A 19,017-nucleotide genomic window follows, 5' to 3' on the forward strand; every position below is an offset into this window, starting at 1 on the left:
TGTCCTGCCCGCAGGTTCCACTCGCTGGTGATCGATGTCACCATGGCTCTGGATACGCTGTCCCTGCCCGTGCTGGAGCCCCTGACGCCCACACGCCTTCAGGATGTGACTGTTCTTGCTCTTAGCTGTCTCTATGCAGGTGAGTGGATCTCCAGAAGTTTTTTGGAGCTTTTTTTGCATGTTCAAGGCTCACCCCACAAGCAGCCTTTATTTCTCATGAATTTGGAGCTCTGCAGCACAGTGTGGTGATCGGGTTAATACTGAAGCTGTTACTGATGTGTTCTGCCCCTGTTCCTGTCAGTATCTAAGACAGACTGACTCAACATTTTCTTAACAGCCTGTAATTTCTGCTCTTTCTTATTATATTCAGAGCATAATACATTTTTACTTTAGGCTTCATCTTAATTTGTCATAGCCCCAAATCAGCCTTGTTTCCCAGGAGTGGTTTAAGCACACCAGAATCCTGAGTGTTTAATTGGTGTGGGGGAGACTTTAAGGAGCTGTGGCACTCGAGTCTAACAATTGTCTTAAAAATGGTATTGAATTACATGGTGAAACATTACCTCCTTTAACTGCTCCCATGTGTTTCTGTAGGGGAAAAATTCACTGTTTTGAGGGTACTAAAGATTTTTTAATCTTTCACTGTAATACTGAGCATTCCCTGCTCCATCAAGTTGATGGACACGTTCAATACACATGTCTTAATGTGCTAAGTAGGAACATTTTGTGCCAAGACTGGCTCTTCCTAAGAATGTCCCTGCACTTGTTTTCCCTGAGGTGTGAGTGTGGCCACCTGCATGGCCATCCTGCACGTGGGCAGCACCCAGCAGGTACGAACCGGGTCAACGAGCTCCAAAGAAGAAGATTATGAAAATGATGCTGCTACTATTGTACAGAAATGTGTAAGTGAACCACAGAGTGTTCATTGTTTTCCTCCTCAGCAAGTGAAGAACACAGACTTTGTGTTTATTTGCATTGCAATACACAGCTATGATTTTGGGACATAGCCATCGCTGGTAAAGGAGTTTAAAGGATAGAGGGTAAAATACAATTGCATTTGGAGTTTTTATTTTTATTGCTGTCTGGTGGGGTGCCTTACTACGGTTTTGGCTTTATTTGCAGCTTGAAATCTATGAAATGATTGGACAAGCCATCAGCAATTCACGCCGTGCAGGGGGGGAGGTAAGATTTCCATCTCAGTACCTTTTTCACCCTTTTTGTGCTGATGTCCTTTGGCCTTTGGATTGACGGTGTTTTGTCTTTTTGGTGCTTTTTTTCTCCCTGCTTCCCCACAACTTTGGGCATGATAGCATTATCAGAACTTCCAGCTGCTCGGGGCTTGGTGTTTGCTGAACAGCCTCTTCCTCATCTTGAACCTCAGCCCCACGGCCTTGGCTGATAAGGGGAAGGAGAAGGATCCCTTGGCTGCTCTTCGTGTCAGAGACATCATTGCTCGCACTAAGGAGGGCGTGGGGTCTCCCAAGCTGGGACCTGGCAAAGGGTAAGTGACACCCCTGCAGGGAGCACTGGCCAGAGGTCTGACCAGCCCCAGCAAGCAGCTACTGCAGAGTCTTGTTGGTCTTGTGAAGTTTTATCTCTATTTGCAGTTCAAGTCCTGAGTCTTGGAAAGAAGTTGTTGTCTCGAGTTTAGCAAATCAGTAATTTTATTGATTATTTATTAATTTATAATTTTCCCCCTGAAATGACATTCTGTCCTTTCTGTTTCTGCAGGCATCAAGGGTTTGGAGTGCTGTCAGTGGTGCTGGCAAATCATGCCATCAAATTGCTGTCATCTCTTTTCCAAGATCTGCAGGTGGAGGCGTTGCACAAGGTATGCAGGTAGCACAGGCATTGTCCTGAGGCATTCTGCCTTCTCCACAGATGCACACTTGGAACTCTCCTACCAATTTATTTTTCTTTCAATTCAATTTGAAATTCTGTCCTCCAGGGCTGGGAGAGTGATGGCCCTCCAGCAGTGCTGGACATCATGGCTCAGAGCACGTCCATCCAGAGGATCCAGCGGCTCATAGACTCTGTGCCACTCACTAATCTGCTGCTGACTCTGCTCTCCACTTCCTACAGAAAGGTAGGAACTGGCACACAGCTAGAGAACTTCTGGAGCTGAGCCACTCCAGATGGTCAGCACTTAACAAATGGGCTGTGCTGAGAAGGTACAATTCTTCTTTCAAAAGTCATCAGCCAGGGCCTTTCTCTTTCCTCTTTTCAGAGATGTAAATTTGGCAAACTTGTGCTAATGAAAATGCACTTTTTTGTATGTTCAGTGGGACTGGTGATTTTAGTGGGAAGGTGAAAAGGCTGCATTGGTAACAGATCATTTTGTATTAGAGCTGTTATTTCAAGTGTTGCTTACGAGCTTTGGTGTAGATTGTTTCTTTTCAACCATCCTGTGTATTTTTTAGTACAACTTAAACCTTGAAAAACTGTTAATAAATTAGTTGAGACAAATTTGCTAGAAGACAATTAAAAGGCATGAGGAAGTTACTCTTATTTTCAAATTACTCTATTTTATAATCGCAGACTTTTCCTGGTTGTGCTGTTCTTTAGGCCTGTGTCCTGCAGCGCCAGAGGAAGGGCTCCATGAGCAGCGATGCCAGTGCCTCCACTGACTCCAACACTTACTATGAGGATGATTTCAGCAGCACTGAGGAGGACAGCAGCCAAGGTAGGAGAGTTTGCAGCAGCTCAGGGTTTTACACCGCTTTTTACATTTAATGGAAACCTGGCTACTGTGCTGTTGCCTTCTCAGACTATGGCTTGTAACACTGAGAATACAGAGCAGTTTGTAAGGTCTGTGTGGCAGGAGTACTGCTGACTGCACTCTTCTGTGTAAACTGAAGCCTGAGTGGCTGGGATTTGACAGTATTCGCTTAAGAAGAGAGTGGAAATAATTTCATTGTGTAAATTCCTGCTGGACTTCTGTGAAAGGGCTTTGCCTTGTGATTTGGACAGAAGAAAAGAAGCTAGCAGACACCTTTAGGCTGCTCAGTGAAATTCTGTTTTAGGCCTTTCTCAGGCTGGGTAATTTTGTGAGGTGTTTGCTTTTAACAGTATGGGTTTGTTGTTCCTGCCCTGTGTGCTAGATGACGACAGTGAGCCAATCCTGGGGCAGTGGTTTGAAGAGACAATCTCTCCCAGCAAGGAGAAAGTGGCACCACCACCACCCCCTCCACCCCCTCCTTTGGAGAGCTCACCGAGGGTGAAGAGCCCCAACAAGCAGAGTGCTGGGGAGAACGGGAACATCCTGGCCAGCCGCAAGGACCCCGAGCTGGTACGGCCACAGCCTGCCCTGGGGGCTGGGGGGGCTCTGCTGGGCTGGGGCACCCTGCTCCTGCCAGGGACTGCCCCTGGCACCTGCTCCTGCCAGGGACTGCCCCTGGCACCCTGCTCCTGCCAGGGACTGCCCCTGGCACCTGCTCCTGCCAGGGACTGACTGCCCCTGGCACCCTGCTCCTGCCAGGAACTGCTGGGCTGGGGCACCCTGCTCCTGCTAGGGACTGACTGCCCCTGGCACCCTGCTCCTGCCAGGGACTGACTGCCCCTGGCACCCTGCTCCTGCCAGGGACTGCCCCTGGCACCTGCTCCTGCCAGGGACTGACTGCCCCTGGCACCCTGCTCCTGCCAGGAACTGCTGGGCTGGGGCACCCTGCTCCTGCTAGGGACTGACTGCCCCTGGCACCCTGCTCCTGCCAGGGACTGACTGCCCCTGGCACCCTGCTCCTGCCAGGGACTGACTCCCCTGGCACCCTGCTCCTGCCAGGAACTGCTGGGCTGGGGCACCCTGCTCCTGCTAGGGACTGACTGCCCCTGGCACCTGCTCCTGCCAGGGACTGCCCCTGGCACCTGCTCCTGCCAGGGACTGACTGCCCCTGGCACCCTGCTCCTGCCAGGGACTGACTCCCCTGGCACCCTGCTCCTGCCAGGGACTGCTGGGCTGGGGCACCCTGCTCCTGCCAGGGACTGCTGGGCTGGAAGCAGCAGAGACTTCTGATGCTCTGCACAGGGAAATCGGGGAGCATTGTGGCTGTGGAGAAGGATCCCTCTCCCCTCTCCCCTCTCCCCTCTCCCCTCTCCCCTCTCCCCTCTCCCTCTCCCTCCCCCTCTCCTCTGCAGTGTCTCAGGAGTTTTGCTGCCAGGGAAGCAGAGGCTGGAGATTTTCTGTTTGGGTTACAGAGGGAGAGGGAAAATGGGGGCAGAGCTGCAAGTGAGTGACTTGCTGATAGAATGCTTTTAGCTCCAGCTCCATTGGGTAAAGACAAAAATAAGAACTGCAGTGGAGAAGTTGGAGGCCTCCAACCTTCTCAGAGAGTTCTGGAATCAGTCCTGGTGCAGACCACAGTGCGGGGAGCTGGATTGCCATGAGTGCACCTTTCCTCCACTGCAGGGGGGTGAGGTTTAAGTGACTTGATTTATTTTGCTGGTGGTTTAGTTTATGTTTAATGTTGTCCCTCTGCTTTTGTTGTTTCTATAGTGTGTTTCTCTTTTCTTTTCAGTTTTTGAGCCTAGCTTCAAACATTTTGAACTTTATCACTTCTTCTATGCTGAACTCCAGGAATAACTTCATTCGCAACTACCTGAGCGTGTCCCTGTCGGAGCAGCACATGGCCACGCTGGCCAGCATCATCAAGGAGGTGGACAAGGATGGCCTGAAGGGTGAGTGAGCACACCTAGCTCTGGTATAGCCCAGAGGTGTCTCTCTTTTTTTTAGTTTCATGTCAAAGTTTTAGATACTGGAGAGCAAAGGTGGTAAGGGCTCTCAATCCCTGTCTTACAGGCACGTCAGATGAGGAGTTTGCTGCTGCTCTGTATCACTTCAACCATTCCTTAGTGACCTCAGATCTTCAGTCCCCTGCCCTGCAGGTGAGCTGGGATTGAGTGCATAAGTAAAATGAAGAAATGTTGGTGTCTGTTTATGCCTCTATATGGGTTCTCCACACCTTGAGTAGTGTGTTGGTTGTTCCATTTGGCCTTGAGTATATTCTGCAAAACCAGCTTGGAATATCTTGAGTCCCATGATTTGAATGACCTTTGCAGTCATCCAGCACAAAGCATCCTGCACAGTGTAAACTTAACATTTAGAATTCAGACTAATCCACTGGACTTTGAAGGTGATGAAAGCTGAGGAGGAAAAGAGTTTGTATATTTTGTCTTGGAGAGTTGCCTCTATCCATGAGTTTATCAAGAGACATTCCTACAGATTTGCTCTGATGTCAGGACTCATGCCAAAAGGCCTTGGAATTTCTCAGGAGAGAATCAACTTAATCCTTTTGCTTTCATGTCCTAACTTTGTAGCCTCTAGGTTTCTTTGCTGGGTCATGGGCTGACCTGAGTTAACCCTGTCATGGAGGTTATGAATCTGCTTCACCATCACTGAATTCAACCCATATACTTTGTGGGCTGTTTTCTACTATATTAGAAACCACTCTGTTTGTTAATTTTTAAAAGCAGTTGGACTTTTCATTACATTTATTTACTTTTTTTTTTTTACATTTTTATTACTTTTTTTTTTTACTTTTTATTACATTTGAAAATAAGAAAATATTGCTGTGATCAGCCAAAGGGCTCTTCTTGCATATTCACAGGTTCTGAACAGAGTAGCATAGTCTCTCCTGCTCTGATATTGCAGTGAATGAGAAAAACTCATTAATGCCATTTTTTCTGCCTTGGTGTTGAGACTTTGTTGTGTTTAGGTGGTGAAGTGACAGGGTGTCACTTTGGGTGTCTCTCAGCAGCTCTGCCCTGTGTCTGAGACAGGAGAGGCATTGCTGTGTGAGCAGAGTCGAGAGCCCTGCTAGTTACTGTCAACTGTATGCTCAGATCATACTTGTAATTAATTAAAGCATCAGACAGGACTTGCCCCTTTCCAACAAGCCTGTTTTGTTCCAGAACACCCTTCTCCAGCAGCTGGGAGTTGCCCCTTTTTCTGAAGGTCCATGGCCTCTCTACATCCACCCTCAAAGTCTGTCTGTGCTGTCCCGACTGCTCCTGATCTGGCAGCATAAAGCCACTGCCCAGGGAGATCCTGATGTTCCAGAGTGCCTTAAAGTCTGGGAAAGGTGAGATCATTTCATGTTAAGCTGGAAATCACTCATCTCTTACCTCTCATTTCCTGTCAAGTGAGAATTCTCTGGCCCCAGCATTCCGAGTGAGTGTGTTCACTGATCTGGGATCCCCGGGGGGAGCAGAGGGTCAGTGCTGTGCTGGGAATCCTTCACCCAGAGCCCTGGAAATGATTCCTGCACTCGGGAGTTTGGTGGGAGGAGGCTGAATTGCAGCAAGGCTGGCTGTAAAAAGGGAAGGAGGATCTCTTATTTTTCAGCAGGTTTCTGATAGGTCCTGGTAGGATGGTGCTGAGATTGTTCCCCTCTGCCATTACCTGGCTTTCACTGATAGGGTTTAGTTGGTTTAAAGCTCTGATGAACAGGTTTGAATCACCCCTTCTCCATTTGAATGATTGTTCCTGTTTTCCACTAAATATATTTGCCACTGATTTAATTGAGGTTTTACTGCTCACACAGTCTCATTCCAATACATAATTTGTGAAATTGCCAGTATTAGAACAATAAGCAGAAAAATAAAATTATTTCTGATTAAAGAGATTTTAAAGAGGAAAATAAACTTGGCAAACTTCCTCTCCTGCTGCCAGGTTTGTGGGCACCCTGAAGCAAAACGCCTTGCAGGGGACTCTCCCCAGTGACACAGAGGATCTGAATGTGGAGCATCTCCAGCTGCTGCTGCTCATTTTCCACAATTTCTCCGAGAGGGGCCGCAGATCCATCATGATGCTCTGTATCCAGACCATTGTGGAGCTGACAGCAAACATGGAGACCCAGCAGTGCTCTGTGCCCCTCATCGTGGCACGGCTGCTGCTGGTGTTTGACTACCTGCTGCACCAGTACTCCAAGGCCCCCGTGTACCTGTTTGAGCAGGTAAGGCTTTGACAGCTGGATATTGAACTGGTCACCCAGCAGGAATCTGTGATGGGCACTCATTTGGTGTGTTCCCTCCATTACCCTTGTGGGTAAATCAGTTTTGATGTTGTTACCAACCCTTGGAGTTCCAAGGAATGATTAATTAAGTTCCTAGCAGCAGGTTCAGTTGAAGTGTAAATTCCTGGTGTGACTGGTGTCTTAATACATCCTAGCAAGGACAGGATGATTGTTCCACCATATCTTTAAAATCTTGAGTATTTGGCTGTTTATTTCATGAATACCTTTTGTACTTTCTTTGATTTAATGTTTTACCATGGAGGTTTTTGAGACTGTCCTCATTAATGGGACAATATGGTGCTTTGTGCCTGGCTTTTCCAACTGTAGGAAGCTTGGCCATGGATTTAAACTGCTCAGTCCAGAATAAAAACCATCAGGGAGGGTCCAGGCCTTCCCCCAGGAGAGTGGAATATTGTGTTTTGAGTAGGACAGTTTCTGTTTTGTGTTTCTTTCCCTGTGGGGTGGTATTTCCCCCCACTCCTCAGTGACAAGGATGCCATGGGTTGGTTTTGTTTGTTTTTTTTAAATTCAGGTACAATATAATTTGCTGACTCCACCCATTGGCTGGGTGAGTGGATCCCAGGACAGCAGCAGACGAACATCTGTCCCACTTTATCATGGCTTTAAAGAAGTGGAAGAAAACTGGACCAAACACTGTTCATCAGGTAAGAAAGAAAATGTAAGGAATTTTTTATTGCAAGATTTGCTTTTATAAATAAATGAGAGCCTTTTCTGTGCTTTGGTTTGAGCACCTTTTCCTGCTTTTAATGGCCATAGTTACAATAAAAATACATGTCATAGTGCAAGAATTGTTTTATTAAACAAAATTCAAAGTTGTTCTCTCCTAGGAGTATGCAACAAGTAATTAAAAATAAGTGTGTGTTTATTTTGCCAGGATTGTAGGAGTAGGAAAGCTTTGGCTGCCTATCCCACAGCTTAGAGCACCTATAATGGGTCAGGGAGCTGGCTTGGGATCTGCTAGGGGTCATACAATGGTTGTGGGGATGGAGGAGAGGGTATAACACAGTGTGGCCTGTTTAAACTGCCACTTGAAGGTTATTTTTTGTTCTCACATTGCAGACTCTGCTCCACAGCCCAGGTTCTACTGCATCCTGTCTCCAGAAGCTTCTGAGGATGATCTGAACCGTCTGGATAGCACGGTATGGTGCTGCTGGTAGAGACTTTCTGCTGGGCCATGGGGGTTTGCCAAGTGCCAGGGAGAACAGACAAGAAGGGAAGACTTGATTAAAAAGAGGGACCAGGAATCTTTCACTGAATGGGTAAAAGAAGAGCGGCCACATAAGATAACATGGGATTCCTTCTTACCCCTAGTTGGATGTCAGAGCAGTCACTGTGCAAAATCTGTGAAGATCTGCTGTAGTACTTGCAGGAATGTTTGGGATTCAGACAAAGACAAATTAGAGTTGTTTTCTCATCACTTTGCTCCAGCTTCTCCCTGGGTTCTGTTACCATCAGGGTTATGGGCTCTCCTGCCTGCTCCTTATCCCCAGTCCATTGATCCTCAGTCCCAACAGAACCTCTCTCTGAAGTTCATTTTGCAAGGTTTTGGGCTGTGGGTGTTCTGAATGCTTAAAGAGCTGTGCAAAGCAGGGTCCTGGTTTCTCATCTCCTGCAGGTGTGTGAGGTCCTTTTCTCCAGGGCTACAAAGTACGACGAGCTTTACGCAGCCCTCACCTCATTACTGGCTGCTGGCTCCCAGTTTGATACACTCAGGAGGAGGGAGAACAAAAATGTCACTGCACTGGTAAGACTGTCTCGCTGCCTGTGTTGAGGAATAACAGGTTTTCAAACTTAGTATTTTCAAGCAAAGTATTTAACCAAAGTATTTTGGACTGTGCTTGGAGTAACGGGGAACTTAAAAATCTCATAGCTGACCATAGTGTTTGTGGTGCCTGCACATCTCTTGAGCTTTTAATTCATAATGTGCTTCAGACTTGCTGTAAGTCCATGGTAATTCCAGGAGATGTGGCTAGAACACTATTAAACAGGAGAAAATTGTATCATTTTTCTTTTTTCTTTTCTCACTCCTGTGTTGCATATTTTATTGTTTAATATGACAGAAACTCAGTCCAGAATGTGTTCATGTGATTTGGCACATGTGCAGGAGTGTGGAGCCCCTGAGGAGATATTTCAGTAGCTGTAATGATGGAGACTGGAATCTTCTGTACTAATTTTTCCACCTGTTCTCTGTTTAGGAAGCCTGTGCCCTTCAGTACTACTTCCTGATCCTGTGGCGCATCCTGGGGATTTTGCCTCCCTCCAGAAGCTACATGCACCATTTGGCCATGAACACCCCTGAGATGAGTGACTGTGACCTCCTGCACACCCTGCGCTGGTCCTCCCGCCTGCAGATCCCCTCCTATGTCGTGTGGATCAAGGTACAGCCTCAGCTCCATGGGGTGGTGACAGTGACAGTGACAGTCCTTCCGTGCTGACTGCACGTGGGATTTGTTTTGGGGGAACTTGTTCCTAATTGCAGAGCACTGTTCAGGTGTGATGCATCTGGGTTTTGGCATTTGTAGGATCACCTTATCAAGCAGGGCATGAAGGCTGAGCATGCTACTCCTCTCATTGAGCTGACCTCCAGCAAGTGCATCTCAGTGAAGTACGATGTGGAAATAGCAGAGGAGTACTTTGCTCGACAGGTGAGGTGTGGGAGTGCAGCTGGACCTGCAAACTTCTGTTTCTGTGGGATGATTGCACTTACTGCTCCATCTTCTGTGTTTGCAGATCTCTTCTTTCTGTGCTGTTGACTGCACAACCATTCTCCAGCTGCACGAAGTCCCCAGTTTACAATCCATTTACACCCTTGATGCTGCCATCTCCAAGATCCAGGTTTCTCTAGATGAGCACTTTTCCAAGTCAGCTGCAGAAACTGATCCCCAGAAGTCCTCAGAGATAACCAAGAACCTCCTCCCTGCTACACTACAGCTCATTGACACTTATGCTACTTTTACCAGGTACAGTCCTTGGAATTTCCAGCAGGAATACAATTTCTTGCTGTGCTTTGTGTGCATTTTGTGTGTTGTTTTCTTAGAAGTGCCTGGGAGTTTTATAGTCTGAAGTAATTACTTTGTGTCCTCTAAAGGATCCATTGCTTTAAAAGAAGAATAACAAGTAGCTTCTCAAGCCATGCATGGGACTTTGTTGTTTCTGAGTAGCCTTCTTGTCTGATCTTCCGAGGCTTCCTTGCAAGTTTGCAAAACCAGCTTTTCCTCCAAAGATAAAACCACCCTCTAGGATAGTGCTACTTAGGGTTATTTCTCTGGCATAGTACTGAGGGCTGTCAGACCATCAAGAAAGAGAAGAGTGGTTAATTCTTACATTAAAAAAATATAAATTCTTCCAAACTCTCGTTAGAACCTGTGTAGAAGAAAGCAAAAGTAAATCAGCTTTTTCTTTTTGGGCACTTCTCCTGCTAAGTAGCTTAAAGGGGATAAAAGCCCAGAAGTCCCTTAGTGGTGTGAGATGAAGTGCGGGGCAGAACTTCAGAAATTTGTGTTTTATCTGTCACTCCAGTGACACCCTCAGCTGTGAGCTGCAGAGCTGAGGTGAATCCCCTCCCTCTCTCCCTCCTGCAGGTCCTACCTGCTGCGGAGCCTCTCGGAGGAGGCGAGCTCGGACAGCAGAGGCTGCGAGGAGAAGCTGCGGGGCTACGCCGCCGTGCTGGCCATCGGCTCCGGCCGCTGCAAGGCCAACACTCTGGGTGAGTATTGGAAAAAAGGCTCTCAATATTACCAGTTGGATTGTGCCTGGGCCGGTCTGACTCTCGCTGCTGGGCCAAAGGCAGCAACTGTGGTGTATCACCCCAGAGATACCTTGGCTTGCTGGAGATTGCAGCTGGGCACTGAACAAGTCCAGGCTTGTTAGGAACCCCGTTTACCTCAAGAGGAATAGCTTCAGGTGATGGTGAAGAGAAAAAGGAGAGGATTCTGCTGGAGGGTTTAATGTCCAGAGGTTTATTCCATGGTTACAGAGGTCTGAACGTGAGCAAGTGCTCCAACAGAACCACGACCGCATGGTCTGATCACCTTTTTAAGCTCAGGGACAGGGGGAGGGGAGGTACAGGTGAGCCACCCAACCAGGTGAGAGGGGCAGGGTCTCAGGGGAAGATGACACCCAGACAGGCCAATGACCCCTGGGCCTGAGTGGCATCCTTTGAACTTGACCAACCACACGACGCCTTGCTGGAATGTTCAGCCTGATTGACAGGACTCACTCAGCATGGGGGCAAGGGGGAAGGGAGAGAGGTATAGGCACACCTGGGAAAGTGACCTGGCAGGCCAAAATGGGACATTACAGCACACCACAACAGGTGAGGGCAGGGCACTGCTGGCCTCGGGGTGCATCTTCCCACAATGCTTCCATCGCTCTACAACCACACCCAAACAGACATAGAATTAACCCCAGAACTGCCCCCCGCCCCAAAAACCAAACAAAAATACAAACCATGATGATAAATCATCGACCAACCACCCACCAAATTTTACGTTCTTGTAGCTTATAGAAGGCATGACACTGAAGATGTCAAGATGGCTGCCACACGCACCCAAGGACAAAAGGCTTAGTCCTAACCTAACTGTTAGTTTTTGCTAGGTATATACAAAGCACACTGCAAAGTCTCTTCAGTATCCTACCTGAAACAGTTGGGCAAACCTTGAAAGAATTGTGAGCTCCTCTGGATCAGTGAAATGTTTTTGTAACCATATTGGAGCTGGTGGCATGGAATAACAAGGGGAACTAGGAAATGTTGGCATTAGTATTTGTGCCATGTTTTCTGCAGTTTTAATGAAGCGAATGAAGCTAGGATGCTCTTAAACACTTAGGGATGATTTTTACTTGTAGACTTTTGCATTTATTCAGTGCCTGATTGTTCTGTGTAACTGCAGGTCCAACCCTTGTTCAGAACTTGCCATCAGCTGTGCAGACCCTGTGTGAATCCTGGAACAACATCCACACCAACGAGTTCCCCAACATCGGTTCGTGGGTGAGTCCAGGCTCAGGGCCTGCTGTGGTGTGAGTGCAGCTGCAGGCACTGCTGGGATTGGGGGCAGTGTGTGCCCCTGTCTCAGATCCAGACTCTGATATGTGTTTGTGTGTGTGTTTGTGTGTGTGTGTGTCCCTCCCCAGCGCAACGCCTTTGCCAACGACACCATCCCTGCAGAGAGCTACATCAGCGCCGTGCAGGCTGCTCACCTGGGCACCCTCTGCAGCCAGAGCCTGCCCCTGGCAGCCTCCCTCAAGCACACGCTGCTGTCCCTGGTCAGGCTCACCGGGGATCTCATCATGTAAGTCAGGCCTTGTGTTACACTGTGTGTTCCACACTCTGCTGGGTGCTTTGCTCCGTGTCTGTGCAACACTTACTGACCTGCTGCTGGTTCTGACATAAACCTTCCAGTTCACAGCTCCAAATACCAAATGAGTGACAGACAGTCTTTCTGTCTTCTATGGTATCTCCAAAAGTCCAGCTCCCTGAGGGAAACCATTTTATCAAATATGGACTTGAACAAAAGGGGATATAAACTGACATGATAGGAATCTAACTAATTCATTTGTGTTTTGTTATCATTCACTTGTGTGAAGTTTTTAATGTTGAAGGAAAAGTGAAATTTTTTTCAGGGACTTAGTCTAAAGTACTCTGAAACCAAAAAGTAGTTGTTGACACTGCAGACAAGCCCCGAAGCCACAATGTATGATAGTGGGACTGTCTAGGCAGATGCTGTAACTGTATATATACAAAAGTAACATGTAGAATTTTCCAAAGAGTGGCTTTTTTTCTGAGGGGGAAAATGGCTGGGCCAGTGTTTTTATCCCACCTTTCCAAAAAGAGTTTCATCACTGACTTCCATCCTGAGTTGTGCCTCACTTAATGTGAATTCTGGTTTCCAGCAGGGATGATCTGTGATACATCATGCAAAGAATTAACTTGTGTCCTTTTCTTTTCAAGCTGGTCAGATGATCCCAACCCACCCCAGGTGATCCATTCCCTGCTGCCCCTCCTTCTGGAGAGCAGCACAGAGAGTGTGGCAGAAATCAGCAGCAACTCCCTGGAAAGGATCCTGGGCCCAGCAGACTCAGATGAGTTCCTGGCACGTGTTTATGAGAAGTTGATCACGGGGTGCTATAACATACTGGCCCATCACTCTGACCCAAACAGGTAACAAAGCTGTGTGCAAAGATTGGCTACAGCAGGGATGCTTCTGGAACAGAAAAAATCTGCTTATTTTTATCTGTTGAAAGCTTCTGTACTTGTATACTTTAAATATGAGATAGTTCTTTCATATTACCAGAACTGTGGAGTGGGGGTGTGAGCAAGAGAGAATGGGGAGGAGTAACAATAGAAGAGACTTAAAGTGTAAAAGGAGCAGCTCTTTATAGGAATTTGTGTGTGAGGTGTCAGAAAGGTCTGGGTTATTTTAGGTTTCTGACTGGGACTTGCTTTACAGCATCATTTGTCCCTTTGTTCTAACTTGGTGGATTTGTTGGTGTTTATGTAAAGTTGTTCATCAATTGTTTTTCTCCTGTCTGTTGGAAGAATTGTTCCACTTTCAATTAGTGGAACAATTACTGGAATTGTAATGGCAAATATATAACTTCTGGCCTCTCAGAACTGTTGTGATTGTTGAAATTGTTTCTAGATGTTCTTATTTCATCCTCATGTATTTGATCCTTATCTATTCCTCTTTTAATCCTCAGTGGCCTGGATGAGTCCATCTTGGAGGAATGTTTGCAGCACCTGGAGAAACAGCTGGAGAGCAGCCAGGCCAGAAAAGCCATGGAGGAATTCTTTTCAGAAAGGTGAAGTCACCATGGAAGTTGTATTCCAAGGACTGCATTTCCCATCCTTGTTCTGTTAGCTTGTCAGTGTAGACACCAAGGTGATGTTAATGCCATTGTGCAGGAAAATACAGACTCTGTAGAGCCAGGATATCCTTCAGGCAGTTCAGGAGAGTGGGAGGAGACTCTGAGGGGGTGAGGACTTGGATCTTTGTCCAAATCAAATACTCAGTGAGGCCTCACAGTAATATCAGTGGGGAATCTTGCAGGGTGATTGTTCTGTCAGAGCAGCTTTGTGAGAGATGCTGCTCCAAGCTGCAAACTCCCAAATTCTTCAGTGCTTCTGTGGAGCTGCAGGTTGATAATTTTAAGAGTGGGGAGGGGGATTAGAACCATAAGGATAAATTGTGCTGGCAGCAGCCTAGAACAGCTGTGATAGAAACAGCCTAGCACAACCACAGTGTTCTGAGTGTGAGGTGAGCAAGAGGAAAGGCTTTCTCCATCAGAAAGCTGACCATTGCCTGGCTTTTCTCTCTAGCTGTTGAATAGTTCAGAATGAAAGCAGCCTGGTGGCTGTACACTGTTAGTATGGAAGAGAAAGATAAGCAAGAAAATCTGTTTTGGAGCCAGTTCAGGCCCTTTTGTGACTGGATATAGTCAGTAGAGAACACTGAGATGCTACTGAGGAGCCCATTTATGAGTTTTCTTCTGGGCTGGGCTTGCTGTTTGCCTGAAAGCTGTTTCTGTGGTTTGGCTGCTGAGCAGTGCTAACACAAACTCCTGCCAGTCTGAAACGTGAGGGTGGAGAGAAGTGGAGCCAGTGGGAAAGGGGAATGGGCTGCTCTTTACAAAGCTGATTTAATCCTCCCCTCTGTACAGCGGAGAGTTGGTGCAGATCATGATGGCGACGGCCAACGAGAACCTCTCAGCCAAGTTCTGTAACAGGGTGCTGAAATTCTTCACCAAGCTCTTCCAGCTGAGTAAGTGCCAGTAGCATCTCCTCCCTCCTGCCTTTCCACTTCACACTGTTCTTATGTTGCCTGAGATTGGAAGGTGCTTGGAAGAAAATCTGTGGGAGGGAGTGGGATCACAGCTTCATGCTTTCAAGGAAAGCCATTTCCACACGTGTTCCTTGGAGCATCTGTCAGTGACAGTCCCTTTCCCCCCAGCTGAGAAGAGCCCCAACCCCAGCCTGCTGCGCCTCTGCGGCTCCCTGGCCCAGCTGGCCTGTGTGGAGCCTGTGAGGCTGCAGGCCTGGCTCACCAGGATGACCATGTCCCCACCCAAGGACTCGGACCAGCTGGATGTGGTGCAGGAGAACAGGCAGCTGCTGCAGCTCCTCACCACGTACATTGTTAGGGAGAACAGGTAAAGCACAGCCCTGGTCCTGTCTTGCGTGTGCTCTGAGTTCCTCTTGCTCTCCAGAACAATCTCATGTGAGTTGTTGCTGGTTCTTGGTGGTACCTGTGTGAAACTCTCCTGTTTTTGCTCAGCCAAGTGGGGGAAGGCGTGTGCACTGTTCTGCTCAGCACTCTGATTCCAATGGCAACGGAGATGTTGGCCAATGGGGACGGCACGGGCTTTCCTGAGCTGATGGTCGTCATGGCAACTTTGGCCAGTGCAGGACAAGGGGCAGGACACCTCCAGCTTCATGGTGCTGCTGTGGACTGGCTGGGCAGATGGTAAGAGTGAGCTCTGTACTGCTGAGGCTTCATTTGTGGGAGCTTTTTAACATTGTGGTGTTTTGGGGACAGAAATTTGTGTTTACAGATAATCCCTTCTCTCTTAGTTTATTGTTTGTTGTTTGGGATACAAAGTGTCTGAGGGAGGCAGTTCTGTGTCCATGTGTTCCAAACAATCACGTTTTGTTTCTTTACTCTGGATGGTTTAGTTACTGCAATTATGCATTCCCTGTTGTTAATCTAAAGCAAACTGAATGCTTGAAGCAGTTGGTCAGGACTGAGTTTATACTTCCCAAAGGCTGTCAGCTGGAGTGAGGGGTTTTTGGACTCCCCATGCCAGGGAGTGTTCCAGACCAGTTGGATGGGGTTTGGTCCAGCCTGGGATAGTGGATGGTGTCCTGGCCCATGGCAGGGGTAGGATGAGATGGGCTTTAGTCCAGCCTGGGATAGTGGATGGTGTCCTGGCCCATGGCAGGGGTGGGATGAGATGGGCTTTAGGGTCCCTTCCATCCTGAACCGTTCTGTAGTAATTCCCAGTGTTGTGTATTGCAGCAAGAAATACCTGTCTCAAAAGAACGTGGTAGAGAAAATGAATGCCAACGTCATGCAAGGCAAGGTAAGGCCTGTGCTGGTGCTGTGCTTGCTGGAAGGACTCCCAGGCCTGGGTTCAGCTGTCCTGGTTTGGTGGGACAAAACCTGGTGGGAATTTTCAACCAATTTGGCCAGAGGGTGTCTGTCCTCTATTCATGCCCTGTAGCAGCTGTTGTGAGCTGTGAGCTCTGGGGCTCTGATTTTCCTCGCCTTTGCTCCCCAGCACGTGACAATCCTGGAGTGCACGTGCCACATCGTGTCCTACCTGGCCGATGTCACCAACGCCCTGAGCCAGAGCAGCGGGCAGGGCCCCAGCCACCTGTCTGTGGACGGCGAGGAGCGCGCCATCGAGGTGGACTCGGACTGGGTGGAGGAGCTGGCCGTGGAAGAGGAGGACTCCCAGGCTGAGGACTCGGTAGGCAGCAGGCACAGTGGGTGCTGCAGAGGACAGGAGGGTTTGTTTGGCACCTCCCAAATCACTCAGTTTATCAGCTGAGAGTTTGTGTTCACTGAGTGAAGGACCCTACATGTCAGGTCTGGAGGAGAGGATCTGTCATTCCTGACTAGATGTGTTGGCTTTGTGATGTCAACAAAAATTTAATATTTATTTTATAAATATTATATATTTATTTTCAGTAATATTTATAAATATTATTTATTTATTTTTTAATTAAATTGAAGAAATTTAATAAAATGGGTTTGTTCCTACTGGTTGGCTGGCAGTTACTAGTTTTTCTATCAGCAAGCAGCTTTGATTAATACTTTAGGCACTGTTGGGTGGTGAAAAAAAAAGCTCTTAGGGTGTATTCTTTATTTTTTATGAATATTTTTGTTACTGTTTCTTTTTCTTGTTAATTATTTCACGTTACTACAATGTGTCACCATCTCCTCTCACCATGTGGTTTGATACCAGCTGCTTTCTAGCTCTGTTGCTAAAATTTGCTGTTAAAATGTACCTTTGGTTTCTTGGGAATTTATTCTGTACATGTACTTCACTGTAGCTGCAGTTGTGACACCTTTCTAAAACAATTTTCTTTTGGATAGGACGAAGATTCTCTCTGTAACAAACTGTGTACCTTCACCATCACACAGAAAGAATTCATGAATCAACACTGGTAAGAATCTTGTGTTCAGAGTTTTAGCCTGGTATTTCTGGCCATTGGGAAAGAAACCAGTGTGGTTTGTGAGCCTCAAGGCACTGCCTGTCAAAACTCACCTGGCTTATTTTGGGCAGGTACCACTGTCACACTTGCAAGATGGTTGATGGGGTTGGTGTTTGCACAGTTTGTGCTAAAGTTTGTCACAAGGATCATGAGATTTCTTACGCCAAGTACGGATCCTTCTTCTGTGACTGTGGAGCCAAGGAGGATGGCAGCTGCCTGGTAAATTCTTTATGTCTTCAGATTTTCAAGTCCTTTTCCATTCTGCAGTAAGTTATGTCAAGATTTATGGATGCAGGAGTGCTAAGACTTGAAGGCTTTGACTTTATAATGAACACTCAGAATTTACAGCTTGCCTGGAAATTAATTTTTTTTGCACCAAATAAGAGCATTGGTAAATCTGTGTCCTAGTGACCCCTGGGATTCCACCTGTCTTTACAGAATTTGCTGCACAGCAAAGAACACCTTTTCCCATGTTTTCCACTAGCAGCAAATGAAATAATTATACCTTAAATATGGAATTTTTTAATCCTTGGGTGGAGAGTCACATGCAGGATGTTAGTTCTTTAGAACTGTGCTCAAATTGCTGCTCTTACAATCTGTGTTCACTTCATCAGTAGCCAGGTTGAGCCTGGTTTGGGGTTTTAGTGCTACTCTGTCATTCCCAGGCGCTGGTGAAGAGAACTCCCAGCAGTGGGATGAGCTCCACCATGAAGGAATCAGCGTTCCAGAGCGAGCCCCGCGTGCCCGAGAGCGTCATCCGCCACGCGAGCACGTCCCCAGCTGAGAAGGCCAAGGTCACCATCAGTGAGGGCAAGGGCCCTGATGAGGAGAAGCCCAAGAAGAGCAGCCTGTGCAGAAACGTGGAGGGCTGTCGAGAGGAGCTGCAGTCCCAGGTATAATTGTCAGCTGCTAAACACAGATGGGTTATCATGAGCATCTTGGGCAGGCTGGGTTGGCTGTGAGCTGAGATGAGAGGGTCACAAAGGGGTGTCAGGCTTTAAAAAGCAGTTTATGTGCAGCTCCCATCAGGAGCATCTTGTTCCTCATTTGCCTGATCTGTTTCTTGTAGGCCAACTTCTCCTTTGCACCTTTGGTGCTGGAGATGCTGAATTTCCTGATGGATGCCATCCAGGTGAACTTCCAGCAGGCTTCAGCCATGGGGAGCAGCAGCCGTGCCCAGCAGGCTCTCAGCGAGCTCCACACTTTGGACAAATCAGTAGAAATGACAGATCAGCTGATGGTATGTACAAAAGGAATTAACAGAGTGTGGATGGGGGGGAGTGGCTTTGGCACAGAGACATTGCAGTGGAACAGAGACGTTGCAGTGACACCCTGTGGATGCTTTCCCTGGCTCAGGTCCCCACGCTGGGCTCGCAGGAAGGCGCCTTTGAGAACGTGCGCATGAACTACAGCGGGGACCAGGGCCAGACCATCCGGCAGCTGATCAGCGCGCACGTGCTGCGCCGCGTGGCCATGTGTGTGCTGTCCTCGCCCCACGGCCGCCGCCAGCACCTGGCTGTCAGCCACGAGAAGGGCAAGGTGAGCCAAGGGAGCCCTGGCTCATCCTGAGGGAGTGGAACGGTGCTGGGGCTGCTGGGCTCCTCCTGAGGGAGGGGGAACCGTGCTGGAGCTGCTGGGCTCCCATGGGACATGGAGCAGTGCTGGGGCTCCTGGGAGAAGGGGAACGGTGCTGGGACTGCTGGGCTCCTGAGAGAAGGGGAACGGTGCTGGGACTGCTGGGCTCCCACAGGGAATGGAGCAGTGCTGGAGCTGCTG

General features: G+C 47.9%; 1 protein-coding gene across 1 annotated transcript in view; it reads left to right on the forward strand.

Annotated features, from left to right (window-relative positions):
* UBR4 (ubiquitin protein ligase E3 component n-recognin 4) overlaps positions 1-19,017 on the forward strand; it is a 95,463-nt gene that overhangs the window by 8,070 nt on the left and 68,376 nt on the right. The window contains exons 8-40 of the mRNA XM_058818917.1: positions 15-139; positions 778-902; positions 1,123-1,182; positions 1,311-1,501; positions 1,732-1,831; positions 1,949-2,086; positions 2,566-2,683; positions 3,102-3,289; positions 4,512-4,671; positions 4,793-4,878; positions 5,905-6,074; positions 6,665-6,947; positions 7,540-7,672; positions 8,088-8,167; positions 8,644-8,772; positions 9,224-9,406; positions 9,551-9,673; positions 9,759-9,988; positions 10,610-10,734; positions 11,918-12,015; positions 12,159-12,316; positions 12,976-13,185; positions 13,725-13,826; positions 14,685-14,785; positions 14,975-15,173; positions 15,299-15,487; positions 16,040-16,103; positions 16,302-16,493; positions 17,123-17,193; positions 17,313-17,460; positions 17,907-18,134; positions 18,311-18,481; positions 18,598-18,780. Of these exons, the coding sequence (XP_058674900.1) occupies positions 15-139; positions 778-902; positions 1,123-1,182; positions 1,311-1,501; positions 1,732-1,831; positions 1,949-2,086; positions 2,566-2,683; positions 3,102-3,289; positions 4,512-4,671; positions 4,793-4,878; positions 5,905-6,074; positions 6,665-6,947; positions 7,540-7,672; positions 8,088-8,167; positions 8,644-8,772; positions 9,224-9,406; positions 9,551-9,673; positions 9,759-9,988; positions 10,610-10,734; positions 11,918-12,015; positions 12,159-12,316; positions 12,976-13,185; positions 13,725-13,826; positions 14,685-14,785; positions 14,975-15,173; positions 15,299-15,487; positions 16,040-16,103; positions 16,302-16,493; positions 17,123-17,193; positions 17,313-17,460; positions 17,907-18,134; positions 18,311-18,481; positions 18,598-18,780 (4,861 nt within the window). The remainder of the gene's footprint in view (positions 1-14; positions 140-777; positions 903-1,122; positions 1,183-1,310; positions 1,502-1,731; positions 1,832-1,948; positions 2,087-2,565; positions 2,684-3,101; positions 3,290-4,511; positions 4,672-4,792; positions 4,879-5,904; positions 6,075-6,664; positions 6,948-7,539; positions 7,673-8,087; positions 8,168-8,643; positions 8,773-9,223; positions 9,407-9,550; positions 9,674-9,758; positions 9,989-10,609; positions 10,735-11,917; positions 12,016-12,158; positions 12,317-12,975; positions 13,186-13,724; positions 13,827-14,684; positions 14,786-14,974; positions 15,174-15,298; positions 15,488-16,039; positions 16,104-16,301; positions 16,494-17,122; positions 17,194-17,312; positions 17,461-17,906; positions 18,135-18,310; positions 18,482-18,597; positions 18,781-19,017) is intronic.

Source organism: Ammospiza caudacuta, chromosome 22, assembly GCF_027887145.1.
Source record: "Ammospiza caudacuta isolate bAmmCau1 chromosome 22, bAmmCau1.pri, whole genome shotgun sequence".
NCBI classification, from domain to species: domain Eukaryota; kingdom Metazoa; phylum Chordata; class Aves; order Passeriformes; family Passerellidae; genus Ammospiza; species Ammospiza caudacuta.